Here is a 15,031-nt window from a genome sequence, read left to right on the forward strand (position 1 = left end):
TGTCAATGTCTTCTCTGAGAGAAGACTATATTTCCATCTGTCAATGTCCTCTCTGAGAGGAGACTATATTTCCAACTGTCAATGTCCTCTCTGAGAGGAGACTATATTTCCAACTGTCAATGTCCTCTCGGAGAGTAGGGCAGGCTATATATATTTCCAACTATCAATGTCCTCTCTGAGAGGAGACTATATTTCCAACTGTCAATGTCCTCTCTGAGAGAAGACTATATTTTCAACTGTCAATGTCCTCTCGGAGAGTAGGGCAGGCTATATATATTTCCAACTATCAATGTCCTCTCTGAGAGGAGACTATATTTCCAACTGTCAATGTCCTCTTCTGAGAGGAGACTATATTTCCAACTGTCAATGTCCTCTCGGAGAGGAGACTATATTTCCAACTGTCAATGTCTTCTCTGAGAGGAGATTATATTTCCAACTGTCAATGTCTTCTCTGAGAGGAGACTATATTTACAACTGTCAATGTCCTCTCTGAGAGAAGACTATATTTCCAACTGTCAATGTCCTCTCTGAGAGAAGACTATATTTCCAACTGTCAATGTCCTCTCTGAGAGAAGACTATATTTCCAACTGTCAATGTCCTCTCGGAGAGTAGGGCAGGCTATATATATTTCCAACTATCAATGTCCTCTCTGAGAGGAGACTATATTTCCAACTGTCAATGGCCTCTCTGAGAGAAGACTATATTTCAACTGTCAATGTCCTCTCTGAGAGAAGACTATATTTCCAACTGTCAATGTCCTCTCTGAGAGAATACTATATTTTCAACTGTCAATGTCCTCTCGGAGAGTAGGGCAGGCTATATATATTTCCAACTATCAATGTCCTCTCTGAGAGGAGACTATATTTCCAACTGTCAATGTCCTCTCTGAGAGGAGACTATATTTCCAACTGTCAATGTCCTCTCTGAGAGGAGACTATATTTCCAACTGTCAATGTCCTCTCGGAGAGTAGGGCAGGCTATATATATTTCCAACTATCAATGTCCTCTCTGAGAGGAGACTATATTTCCAACTGTCAATGTCCTCTCGGAGAGTAGGGCAGGCTATATATATTTCCAACTATCAATGTCCTCTCTGAGAGGAGACTATATTTCCAACTGTCAATGTCCTCTCTGAGAGGAGACTATATTTCCAACTGTCAATGTCCTCTCTGAGAGAAGACTATATTTCCAACTGTCAATGTCCTCTCTGAGAGAAGACTATATTTCCAACTGTCAATGTCCTCTCTGAGAGGAGACTATATTTCCAACTGTCAATGTCCTCTCTGAGAGAAGACTATATTTCCAACTGTCAATGTCTTCTCTGAGAGAAGACTATATTTCCAACTGTCAATGTCCTCTGAGAGAAGACTATATTTCCAACTGTCAATGTCCTCTCTGAGAGGAGACTATATTTCCAACTGTCAATGTCCTCTCGGAGAGGAGACTATATTTCCAACTGTCAATGTCCTCTCTGAGAGGAGACTATATTTCCAGCTGTCAATGTCTTCTCTGAGAGAAGACTATATTTCCAACTGTCAATGTCCTCTGAGAGAAGACTATATTTACAACTGTCAATTTCCTCTCGGAGAGGAGACTATATTTCCTACTGTCAATGACCTCTCTGAGAGAAGACTATATTTCCAACTGTCAATGTCCTCTGAGAGAAGACTATATTTCCAACTGTCAATGTCCTCTCGGAGAGGAGACTATATTTCCAACTGTCAATGTCTTCTCTGAGAGAAGACTATATTTCCAACTGTCAATGTCCTCTGAGAGAAGACTATATTTCCAACTGTCAATGTCCTCTGAGAGAAGACTATATTTCCAACTGTCAATGTCCTCTCGGAGGGAAGACTATATTTCCAACTGTCAATATCCTCTCTGAGAGAAGACTATATTTCCAACTGTCAATGTCTTCTCTGAGAGGAGATTATATTTCCAACTGTCAATGTCCTCTCTGAGAGGAGACTATATTTCCAACTGTCAATGTCTTCTCTGAGAGGAGACTATATTTCCAACTGTCAATGTCTTCTCTGAGAGGAGATTATATTTCCAACTGTCAATGTCCTCTCTGAGAGGAGACTATATTTCCAACTGTCAATGTCCTCTCTGAGAGAAGACTATATTTCCAACTGTCAATGTCCTCGCTGAGAGAAGACTATATTTCCAACTGTCAATGTCTTCTCTGAGAGGAGACTATATTTCCAACTGTCAATATCCTCTCTGAGAGAAGACTATATTTCCAACTGTCAATGTCTTCTCTGAGAGGAGACTATATTTCCAACTGTCAATGTCTTCTCTGAGAGGAGATTATATTTCCAACTGTCAATGTCCTCTCTGAGAGGAGACTATATTTCCAACTGTCAATGTCCTCTCTGAGAGAAGACTATATTTCCAACTGTCAATGTCCTCTCTGAGAGAAGACTATATTTCCAACTGTCAATGTCCTCTCGGAGAGTAGGGCAGGCTATATACATTTCCAACTATCAATGTCCTCTCTGAGAGGAGACTATATTTCCAACTGTCAATGTCCTCTCTGAGAGGAGACTATATTTCCAACTGTCAATGTCCTCTCTGAGAGAAGACTATATTTCCAACTGTCAATGTCCTCTCTGAGAGGAGACTATATTTCCAACTGTCAATGTCCTCTCTGAGAGAAGACTATATTTCCAACTGTCAATGTCCTCTCTGAGAGGAGACTATATTTCCAACTGTCAATGTCCTCTCTGAGAGGAGACTATATTTCCAACTGTCAATGTCCTCTCTGAGAGGAGACTATATTTCCAACTGTCAATGTCTTCTCTGAGAGAAGACTATATTTCCAACTGTCAATGTCCTCTGAAAGAAGACTATATTTCCAACTGTCAATGTCTTCTCTGAGAGAAGACTATATTTCCAACTGTCAATGTCCTCTCTGAGAGAAGACTATATTTCCAGCTGTCAATGTCCTCTCTGAGAGGAGACTATATTTCCAACTGTCAATGTCCTCTCTGAGAGGAGACTATATTTCCAACTGTCAATGTCCTCTCTGAGAGAAGACTATTTTTCCAACTGTCAATGACCTCTCTGAGAGAAGACTATATTTCCAACTGTCAATGTCCTCTCTGAGAGAAGACTATATTTCCAACTGTCAATGTCCTCTCTGAGAGTTGACTATATTTCCAACTGTCAATGTCCTCTCTGAGAGGAGACTATATTTCCAACTGTCAATGTCCTCTCGGAGAGTAGGGCAGGCTATATATATTTCCAACTATCAATGTCCTGTCTGAGAGCAGACTGTATCTACCTCAGTTACCTCGTACCTCTGCACATTCACTTGGTACTGGTACCCCTTGTATTTTTCCAAGTTATTGTTACTCATTGTGTATTTATTATGACTTTTATTATTACGTGTTTTACTTTTCTATTATTTCTCTATTTTCCATCTGCATTGTTGGGAAGGGCCCGTAAGCATTTCACTGTTAGTCTACACCTGTTGTTTATGAAGCGTGTGACAAATACAATTGGATTTGATTTGAGTCATATCTTCTTTTCTTCTCATCCAGTTTATACCAAAGGGGCTTACCTTATCATAGCTTTTACATAGGGTAGATTCCTCTGGAGCTCAGAATGCCTCTCACACTATTTCTGTAGAGACATCGAGGTCTGAGCTAAATGTGTCTCTCATTATCAGACGTGTCTGGCGTGTCACCTGTATCCAAGATCAGAGGAATGACACCTTCACATCATCTTAAATATGTTTTTTAAACACTCAGGATGCCTCCTCACACCACACAAAAGGATGTGGGCAAACTCACAGCACTGAAAATAAACATGCCACTTTTCTCTTAGTAATCTAATGTCATATTCAAGTTGTGTCCGTATCTAAATATTGCAGAATTTGTTAGTGCAAATTCTATTTATTTTCCACCACTTCATTCACACTTTGCTCTTTGTGTGTCATTATGCAACACTGAGATGCAGCTCCTAGCCCATAGCATGTATCATAGCTATTAACATCTAATCACTAGCCGTCATCAGCCTATCATAACCTACACTACACGACACGGCCTAATGCTCGTCCAACATCTCATTCCAAAATAAAGGCCGTTAATATGGAGTTGGTCCCCCCTTTGCTGCTATAACAGCCTCCAATCTGGGAAGACTTTCTAATAGATGTTGGAACATTGGAAGCAAGTCCCTGCAGCATTCAGCCACAAGAGCATTAGTGAGGTCGGGCACTGATGTTGGGCGATTAGGCTTGGCTCACAGTCTGCGTTCCAATTTATCCCAAAGGTGTTCGATGGGGTTGAGGTAAGGGCTCTCTACAGGCCAGTCAAGTTCTTCCCCACTGATCTCGACAAACCATTTCTGTATGGATCTTGCTTTGTGCACAAGGACATTGTCATGCGAAAACTGTTGCCACAAAGTTGGAAGCACTGAATCTAGACCATGTGCTGTTATAATCTCCACACGGCACAGCCAGAAGAGGACTGGCCACCCCTCATAGCCTGGTTCCTCTCTAGGTTTCTTCCTAGGTTTTGGCCTTTCTAGGGAGTTTTTCCTAGCCACTGTGCTTCTACACCTGCATTGCTTGCTGTTTGGGGTTTTAGGCTGGGTTTCTGTACAGCACTTTGAGATATCAGCTGATGTAAGAAGGGCTATATAAATAAATTTAATTTGATTTGATTTGATTTGAATTGTCTAGAATGTCATTGTATGCTGTAGTGTTAAGATTTCCCTTCACTGGAACCAAAGGGCCTAGCCCGAACCATGAAAAACAGCCCCAGACCATTATTCCTCCTTAAACAAACCTTACAGTTGGCACTATGCTTTGGGGCAGGTAGTGTTCTCCTGGCATCAGCCAAACCCAGATTCGTCCGTCAGACTGCCAGATGGTGAAGCGTGATTCATCTCTCCAAAGAACGCGTTTCTGCTGCTCCAGAGTCCAATGCTTTACACCTCGCCCATGGAAACCCATTTCATGAAGCTCCCGACAAACAGTTCTTGTGCTGACGTTGCTTCCAGAGGCTGTTTGGAACTTGGTAGTGAGTGTTCGCAACAGAGGGCAGACAATTTTTACATGCTACACGCTTCAGTACTCGGCGGTCCAGTTCTGTGAGCTTGTGTGGCCTACCACTTCACGGTTGAGCCATTGTTGCTCCTAGACATTTCCACTTCACAATAATAGCACTTGACTCGTTGGAAAGGTGGCATCCTATGACGGTGCCACGTTGAAAGTCACTGAGCTCTTCAGTAAGGCCATTCTACTGCCATTGTTCGTCTATGGAGATTGCATGGCTGTGTGTTCGATTTTATACACCTGTCAGCAATGGGTGTAGCTGAAATAGCTCAATCCACTCATTTGAAGGGTTGTCCACATACTTTTGTATTTACAGTGTATGTCCTCTATCTGCTGGTAGTATATCACGTCTCTGTATTATTAATGTCATTGGAAGGATAAATAACGGTGGAAATGTAATTAAGGGTTTAATGAAAGTATGAGTTAGGTGGCACCGTGTTAATGAGGAGCTGATGGATGATGGAGCGGGGAGGAGAGGAGTGGGGGGAGGGTTGGTGAGAGAAGGGTTGGGAGAGGGGGGTGGAGGAGAGGGGGTGTGTCATAGAGATATGAACAGCCTATGGCTTCACACTGTGCCACCGCCCCTCCCTACAGCTGTCGGCTTCTTCAGACACTCCCTTTCCTCTGACCTCTTTTTGACTTTCCTGTTCTCAGCAAACCATCACCTTCCTTTCTTGTTCTCAGCAAACCATCACCTTCTTTTCCTGTTCTCAGAAAACCATCACTATCCTTTCCTGTTCTCAGCAAACCATCACCTTTCTTTCCTCAGCAAACCATCACTGTCCTTTCCTGTTCTCAGCAAACCATCACTTTCCTTTCCTGTTCTCAGCAAACCATCACCTTCCTTTCCTGTTCTCAGAAAACCATCACTATCCTTTCCTGTTCTCAGAAAACCATCACCTTCCTTTCCTGTTCTCAGAAAACCATCACTATCCTTTCCTGTTCTCAGCAAACCATCACTTTCCTTTCCTGTTCTCAGCAAACCATCACTGTCCTTTCCTGTTTTCAGCAAACCATCACTTTCCTTTCCTGTTCTCAGCAAACCATCACTTTCCTTTCCTGTTTTCAGCAAACCATCACTTTCCTTTCCTGTTCTCAGAAAACCATCACCTTCCTTTCCTGTTCTCAGAAAACCATCACTATCCTTTCCTGTTCTCAGCAAACCATCACTTTCCTTTCCTGTTCTCAGCAAACCATCACTTTCCTTTCCTGTTCTCAGCAAACCATTACTTTCCTTTCCTGTTCTCAGCAAACCATAACTTTCCTTTCCTGTTCTCAGCAAACCATCACTTTCCTTTCCTGTTGTCAGCAGACCATCACTTTCCTTTCCTGTTCTCAGCAAACCATTACTTTCCTTTCCTGTTCTCAGCAAACCATCACTTTCCTTTCCTGTTCTCAGCAAACCATCACTTTCCTTTCCTGTTCTCAGCAAACCATCACTGTCCTCGCTGGTTCCATTGTCCTCACCGTTTAAACCACATTTGTCACAATGAAAGTTTGATCGCCAACTTGTAATCCGAAAAAAACTGAAATTAGTTACCTCTGGTTTGTTCAGCCATTTCGATGAGTTAGGGTTAGAGTTTTGGGATAAATGCCGAAAATAAGGTTAACACATGCTTAGGAGATCTGATACGTTTTGTTCTATGAGATAATATCAGTCAGTTAAAAAAAGATCCCATTACCATTTCTCTCTGTGAGGATCGATGCTGGAGACAGGACAAAGTAATGATGCAGACACAGGGAGCAACCGGGGGAGCAGACAGTTATAGACAGGGAAATCAACAATGGGAAATAGTCCAGGTGCGTCCAATGAGCGCTGCTGCGCGTACTGATGGTAACAGGTGTGCGTAATGAAGCGCAGCCTTGCGCCCTCGAGCGCCAGAGAGGGAGAGCGGGAGCATGCGTGACAGCTCTCTATGAGAGGATATACTGTAAGATAACATCAATCATTTTCACCCTTATTGTGATGGTGCACAGGCAGCTAGCTATGCCTTAGTCTGTGTGAGCCAGTCATCCTTTAATCAGTTTCTCATTCCTTTGGGGGGGTGTTCCTTTTCTATTCAGCTGTCTAAACACACCTGTCTGGTTGCGTGTGTGGGGCCATTCTCCAAGGTTGACATGCTGATAGCATCAGAGTTTGGCTCATAAAGGGTTAAAGCCAGGCGTAGCAGAGAGCACGACAGCACCTGGGAGAATGCTTCAGTACAGTATAACACAGAGGAAGAGTTCCAACCTGGACTGCTTCAGTATAATATAACACAGAGGAAGAGTTCCAACCTGGGCTGCTTCAGTATAATATAACACAGAGGAAGAGTTCCAACCTGGACTGCTTCAGTATAATATAACACAGAGGAAGAGTTCCAACCTGGGCTGCTTCAGTATAATATAACACAGAGGAAGAGTTCCAACCTGGGCTGCTTCAGTACAATATAACACAGAGGAAGAGTTCCAACCTGGGCTGTGTCAGTACAATATAACACAGAGGAATAGTTCCAACCTGGGCTCTGTCAGTACAAAATAACACAGAGAAAGAGTTCCAACCTGGGCTGCTTCAGTACAATATAACACAGAGGAAAAGTTCCAACCTGGGCTCTGTAAGTACAATATAACACAGAGAAAGAGTTCCAACCTGGACTGCTTCAGTATAATATAACACAGAGGAAGAGTTCCAACCTGGGCTGCTTCAGTATAATATAACACAGAGGAAGAGTTCCAACCTGGGCTGCTTCAGTGCAATATAACACAGAGGAAGAGTTCCAACCTGGGCTGCTTCAGTACAATATAACACAGAGGAAGAGTTCCAACCTGGGCTGCTTCAGTACATTATAACACAGAGGAAGAGTTCCAACCTGGGTTGCATCAGTACAATATTACACAGAGGAAGAGTTCCAACCTGGGCTGCTTCAGTACAATATAACACAGAGGAAGGGTTCCAACCTGGGCTGCTTCAGTACAATATAACACAGAGGAAGAGTTCCAACCTGGGCTGCTTCAGTACAATATAACACAGAGGAAGAGTTCCAACCTGGGCTGCTTCATTACAATATAACACAGAGGAAGAGTTCCAACCTGGGCTGCTTCAGTACAATATAACACAGAGGAAGAGTTCCAACCTGGGCTCTGTCAGTACAATATAACACAGAGGAAGAGTTCCAACCTGGGCTGCTTCAGTACAATATAACACAGAGGAAGAGTTCCAACCTGGGCTCTGTCAGTACAATATAACACAGAGGAAGTGTTCCAACCTGGACTGCTTCAGTACAGTATAACACAGAGGAAGAGTTCCAACATGTTTTTCTCCCTACTCCACCTACCTACCTCCGACTACGCCTCTGCAGGATCTTATCCGTCTGGAACTGGGGCTTTCCATTCTGTGATTCAGGCTATCAAATCAAATCAAATGTTATCACGACTCTACATAGTAAACTGACTGGAGGATAGATTGGGGTATGACGTATGAACATGCATCACATCTTATCTTACACATAATGTTCAATTATTGACTTATGAATGCAGCTTGAGTTATTGGTGATTTGTTTCTAAATTGTTAAAAATCCTGTCTGAAGAGCGTTTATTCGTCTTATCAACACTAGATGGCGATAGAGCTTCATATTCGACACTAGTCTGTGGAGTGTAGTCAAAAGTACTGTTCACCATACCATTCATGTGATTTATGAAACACCAAACAGAACAAGGCAGCTTTTCAAAAATTGATTTGATGCAAACTCAATTTTTCTTTTCTTTTTCTGTCTTTCCAGGTTTCCTGTCCCAGGTGTGAAGCGCTCTCACCCTCATGGCCCTGACCCTAAGATCAAAGCCCCTGAACCAGTCATCTCCCAGATCATCGACAAACTCAAACACATCAACCAGGTGGTCGTGTGTGTGTGTGTGTGTGTGTGTGTGTGTGTGTGTGTGTGTGTGTGTGTGTGTGTGTGTGTGTGTGTGTGTGTGTTTATGGGTACTTTCATATGTTTACGCTCAGGTCAGTCAAAACAGGCTGTTGATGGAGGGCACATGTGTGGCCCCTACCCCTGGGCCTGGCCCCTACCCCTCGGCTTGCCCCCTACTTCTGGGCTTAGCCCCTACCCCTGGGCCTGGCCCCTACCCCTTGTTCTGACTCAGCCATGTGGAATGCAGGTTACTCTGTAAAGTTATCTGGTTCTGACCCAGCCATATGGAATACAGGTTACTCTGCAGCTACAGTTGAGGTCGGAATTTTACATACACCTTAGGCAAATACATTTAAACTCAGTTTTTCACAAATCCTGACATTTAATCCTCGTAAAAATTCCCTGTCTTAGGTCAGTTAGGATCACCACTTTATTTTAAGAATGTGAAATGTCAGAATAATAGTAGAGAGAATGATTTATTTCAGCTTTTATTTCTTTCATCACATTCCCAGTGGGTCAGAAGTTTACATACACTCAATTAGTATTTGGTAGCATTGCCTCTAAATTGTTTAACTTGGGCCAAACGTTTTGGGTAGCCTTCCACAAGCTTCCCACAATAAGTTGGGTGAATTTTGGCCCATTCGTCCTGACAGAGCCGGTGTAACTGAGTCAGGTTTGTAGGCCTCCTTGCTCGCACACGCTTTTTCAGTTCTGCCCACACATTTTCTATAGGATTGAGGTCAGGGCTTTGTGATGGCCACTCCAATACCTTGACTTTGTTGTCCTTAAGCCATTTTGCCACAACTTTGGAAGTATGTTTGGGGTCATTGTCCATTTGGAAGACCCATTTGCAAGCTTTAACTTCCTGACTGATGTCTTGAGATGTTGCTTCAATATATCCACATAATTTTCCTCTTTCATGATGCCATCTATTTTGTGAAGTGCACCAGACCCTCCTGCAGCAAAGCATCCCCACAACATGATGCTGCCACCCCCGTGCTTCACTGTTGGGATGGTGTTCTTCGGCTTGCAAGCCTCCCCCTTTTTCCTCCAAACATAAAAATGGTCATTATGGCCAAACAGTTCTATTTTTGTTTCATCAGATCAGAGGAAATTTCTCCAAAAAGTACAATCTTTGTCCCCATGTGCAGTTGCAAACCGTAGTCTAGCTTTTTCTATGGCAGTTTTGGAGCAGTGGTTTCTTCCTTGCTGAGCGGCCTTTCAGGTTATGTCGATATAGGACTCGTTTTACTGTGGATATAGATACTTTTGTACCTGTTTCCTCCAGCATCTTCACAAGGTCCTTTGCTGTTGTTCTGGAATTGATTTGCACTTTTCACACCAAAGTACATTCATCTCTTGGAGACAGAACGCGTCTCCTTCGTGAGCGGTATGACGGCTGCATGGTCCCATGGTGTTTATACTTGCGTACTATTGTTTGTACAGATGAACATGGTACCTTCAGGTGTTTGGAAATTGCTTACAAGGATGAACCAGACTTGTGAAGGTCTCTAATTTTTTTTCTGAGGTCTTGGCTGATTTCTTTTGATTTTCCAATGATGTCCATTAAAGAGGCACTGAGTTTGAAGGTAGGCCTTGAAATACATGCACAGGTACACCTCCAATTGACTCAATTGACTCAATTAGCCTATCAGGAGCTTCTAATTCCATGACATCGTTTTCTGGAATTTTCCAAACTGTTTAAAGGCACAGTCATCTTAGTGTTTGTAACCTTCTGACCCACTGGAATTGTGATACAGTGAACTATAAGTGAAATAATCTATCTTTAAGTAATTGTTGGAAAAATGACTTGTGTCATGCACAAAGTAGATGTCCTAACCGACTTGCCAAAACTATAGTTTGTTAACAAGAAATTTGTGGAGTGGTTGAAAAACGAGTTTTAATGACTCCAACCTAAGTGTATATAAACTTCCAACTTCAACTGTATCTGGATCTGACCCAGCGATATGGAATACAGGTTACTCTGCAGCTATCTGGTTCTGACCCAGCCATATGGAATACAGGTTACTCTGCAGCTATCTGGTTCTGACCCAGCCATATGGAATACAGGTTACTCTGCAGCTATCTGGTTCTGACTCAGCCATATGGAATGCAGGTTACTCTGCAGCTATCTGGTTCTGACTCAGCCATATGGTATGCAGGTTACTCTGCAGCTATCTGGTTCTGACCCAGCCATATGGAATGCAGGTTACTCTGCAGCTATCTGGTTCTGACCCAGCCATATGGAATGCAGGTTACTCTGCAGCTATCTGGTTCTGACCCAGCCATATGGAATACAGGTTACTCTGCAGCTATCTGGTTCTGACTCAGCCATATGGAATGCAGGTTACTCTGCAGCTATCTGGTTCTGACCCAGCCATATGGAATGCAGGTTACTCTGCAGCTATCTGGTTCTGACCCAGCCATATGGAATGCAGGTTACTCTGCAGCTATCTGGTTCTGACTCAGCCATATGGCATGCAGGTTACTCTGCAGCTATCTGGTTCTGACCCAGCCATATGGAATGCAGGTTACTCTGCAGCTATCTGGTTCTGACTCAGCCATATGGCATGCAGGTTACTCTGCAGAGCCTCACTTCCACAGACAGACTAATTTTCCACCTGCACCTGGGGTTAACATAGAACAGGTCAGTCCAGGTGAAGTTGCCTACATGTATTTATTTATTATGTTTATTTGGCACTTATAATGCACAACAGAAACATGTCTCAGAGCACTGAGAAAACATTTAGCTAATAGCTCATTTCCATCTATAGTCCCTAAAACGTCTAGACATAGGACAACATCTAGACACGGAAACATTATATACATCTAGACATAGGACAACATCTAGACACGGAAACATTATATACATCTAGACATAGGACAACATCTAGACATGGAAACATTATATACATCTAGACATACGACAACATCTAGACACAGAAACATTATATACATCTAGACATACGACAACATCTAGACATGGAAACATTATATACATCTAGACATAGGACAACATCTAGACATGGAAACATTATATACATCTAGACATACGACAACATCTAGACACGGAACTACTATATACAAAACATAAAAACATAGAAACATACAGTAAAAGAAATCAGACATCAGCACATAGAGACATCAGGACATAGAGACATCAGGGGACATCAGGTCATAAAGACATCAGGTCATGGAGATATCAGGACATAGATACATCAGGGGACATCAGGTCATAAAGACATCAGGTCATAGAGACATCAGGACATGGAGACATCAGGGGACATCAGGTCATAAAGACATCAGGTCATAGAGACATCAGGACATATAGACATCAGGGGACATGAGGTCATAAAGACATCAGGTCATAGAGACATCAGGACATGGAGACATCAGGGGACATCAGGTCATAAAGACATCAGGTCATAGAGACATCAGGACATAGAGACATCAGGGGACATGAGGTCATAAAGACATCAGGTCATAGAGACATCAGGACATGGAGACATCAGGTCATAAAGACATCAGGACATAGAGAATTCAGGTCATAGAGACATCAGGACATAGAGACATCAGGACATAGAGACATCATGTCGTAGAGACATCAGCAGATAGAGACATCAGGATATAGAGACATCAGGACATAGAGACATCAGGTCATAAAGACATCAGGACATAGAGACATCAGGACATAGAGACTTCAGGACATAGAGACATCATGTCATAGAGACATCAGTACATAGAGACATCAGTGGACATGAGGTCATAAAGACATCAGGACATAGACACATCAGGACATAGAGACATAAGCACTTAGAGACATCATGGGACATCAGGTCATAGAGACATCAAGACATAGAGACATCAGGACATGGAGACATCAGGTCATAAAGACATCAGGACATAGAGAATTCAGGTCATAGAGACATGAGGACATAGAGACATCAGGACATAGAGACATCATGTCGTAGAGACATCAGCAGATAGAGACAACAGGATATAGAGACATCAGGACATAGAGATATCAGGTCATAGAGACATCATGACATAGAGACATCATGACATAGAGACTTCAGGACATAGAGACATCAGGACATAGAGACATCAGTGGACATGAGGTCATAAAGACATCAGGACATAGAGACATCATGACATAGAGACTTCAGGACAGAGACATCAGGACATAGAGACATCAGTGGACATGAGGTCATAAAGACATCAGGACATAGACACATCAGGACATAGAGACATAAGCACTTAGAGACATCATGGGACATCAGGTCATAGAGATATCAGGACATGGAGACATCAGGTCATAAAGACATCAGGACATAGAGAATTCAGGCCATAGAGACATCAGGACATAGAGACATCAGGACGTAGAGACATCATGTCATAGAGACATCAGCACATAGAGACATCAGGATATAGAAACATCAGGACATAGAGACATCAGGTCATAAAGACATCAGCACTTAGAGACATCATGGGACATCAGGACATAGAGACATGAGGACATAGAGACATCAGCACTTAGAGACATCATGGGACATCAGGTCATAGAGACATCAGGACATAGAGACATCAGGACATGGAGACATCAGGTCATAAAGACATCAGGACATAGAGACATCATGTCATAAACACATCAGGTTATAGAGATATCAGGACATAGAGACATCAGGGGACATGAGGTCATAAAGACATCAGGACATAGACACATCAGGACATAGAGACATCATGGGACGTCAGGACATAGAGACATCAGGACATAGATACATCAGGACATAGAGACATCATGTCATAGAGACATCAGGACATAGAGACATCATGGGACATCAGGTCATAGAGACATCAGGATATAGAGACATAAGGGAACATCAGGTCAAAGAGACATTAGGACATAGAGACATCAGGTCATTGATACACCAGGACATAGAGACATCATGTCGTAGAGACATCAGCAGATAGAGACATCAGGATATAGAGACATCAGGACATAGAGATATCAGGTCATAGAGACATCATGACATAGAGACATCATGACATAGAGACTTCAGGACATAGAGACATCAGGACATAGAGACATCAGTGGACATGAGGTCATAAAGACATCAGGACATAGAGACATCATGACATAGAGACTTCAGGACAGAGACATCAGGACATAGAGACATCAGTGGACATGAGGTCATAAAGACATCAGGACATAGACACATCAGGACATAGAGACATAAGCACTTAGAGACATCATGGGACATCAGGTCATAGAGATATCAGGACATGGAGACATCAGGTCATAAAGACATCAGGACATAGAGAATTCAGGCCATAGAGACATCAGGACATAGAGACATCAGGACGTAGAGACATCATGTCATAGAGACATCAGGATATAGAGACATCAGGACATAGACACATCAGGTCATAAAGACATCAGCACTTAGAGACATCATGGGACATCAGGTCATAGAGACATCAGGACATAGAGACATCAGGACATGGAGACATCAGGTCATAAAGACATCAGGACATAGAGACATCATGTCATAAACACATCAGGTTATAGAGATATCAGGACATAGAGACATCAGGGGACATGAGGTCATAAAGACATCAGGACATAGACACATCAGGACATAGAGACATCATGGGACGTCAGGACATAGAGACATCAGGACATAGAGACATCATGTCATAGAGATATCAGGACATAGAGACATGAGGGGACATGAGGTCATAAAGACATCAGGACATAGACACATCAGGACATAGAGACATCATGGGACGTCAGGACATAGAGACATCAGGACATAGAGACATCAGCACATAGAGACATCATGGGACATCAGGACATAGAGACATCAGGACATAGAGACATCAGGACATAGAGACATCATGGGACATCAGGTCATAGAGACATCAGGATATAGAGACATAAGGGAACATCAGGTCAAAGAGACATTAGGACATAGAGACATCAGGTCATAGATACACCAGGACATAGATACATCAGGGGACATCAGGACATAGATATGTCAGGACATAGAGACATCAGATCATAGAGACATCAGGACA

The 15,031-nt window shown here is 42.7% G+C and overlaps 1 protein-coding gene across 1 annotated transcript in view; it reads left to right on the forward strand.

The window, feature by feature from the left end:
• The window catches only part of gpc3 (glypican 3), a 425,503-nt gene that overhangs the window by 244,257 nt on the left and 166,215 nt on the right, over window positions 1–15,031 (forward strand). Inside the window, exon 6 of the mRNA XM_045724105.2 lies at window positions 8,822–8,933. Coding sequence (XP_045580061.1) covers window positions 8,822–8,933 — 112 coding nt within the window. The remainder of the gene's footprint in view (window positions 1–8,821; window positions 8,934–15,031) is intronic.

Source organism: Salmo salar, chromosome 09, assembly GCF_965601325.2.
Source record: "Salmo salar chromosome 09, fSalSal1, whole genome shotgun sequence".
NCBI lineage: Eukaryota > Metazoa > Chordata > Actinopteri > Salmoniformes > Salmonidae > Salmo > Salmo salar.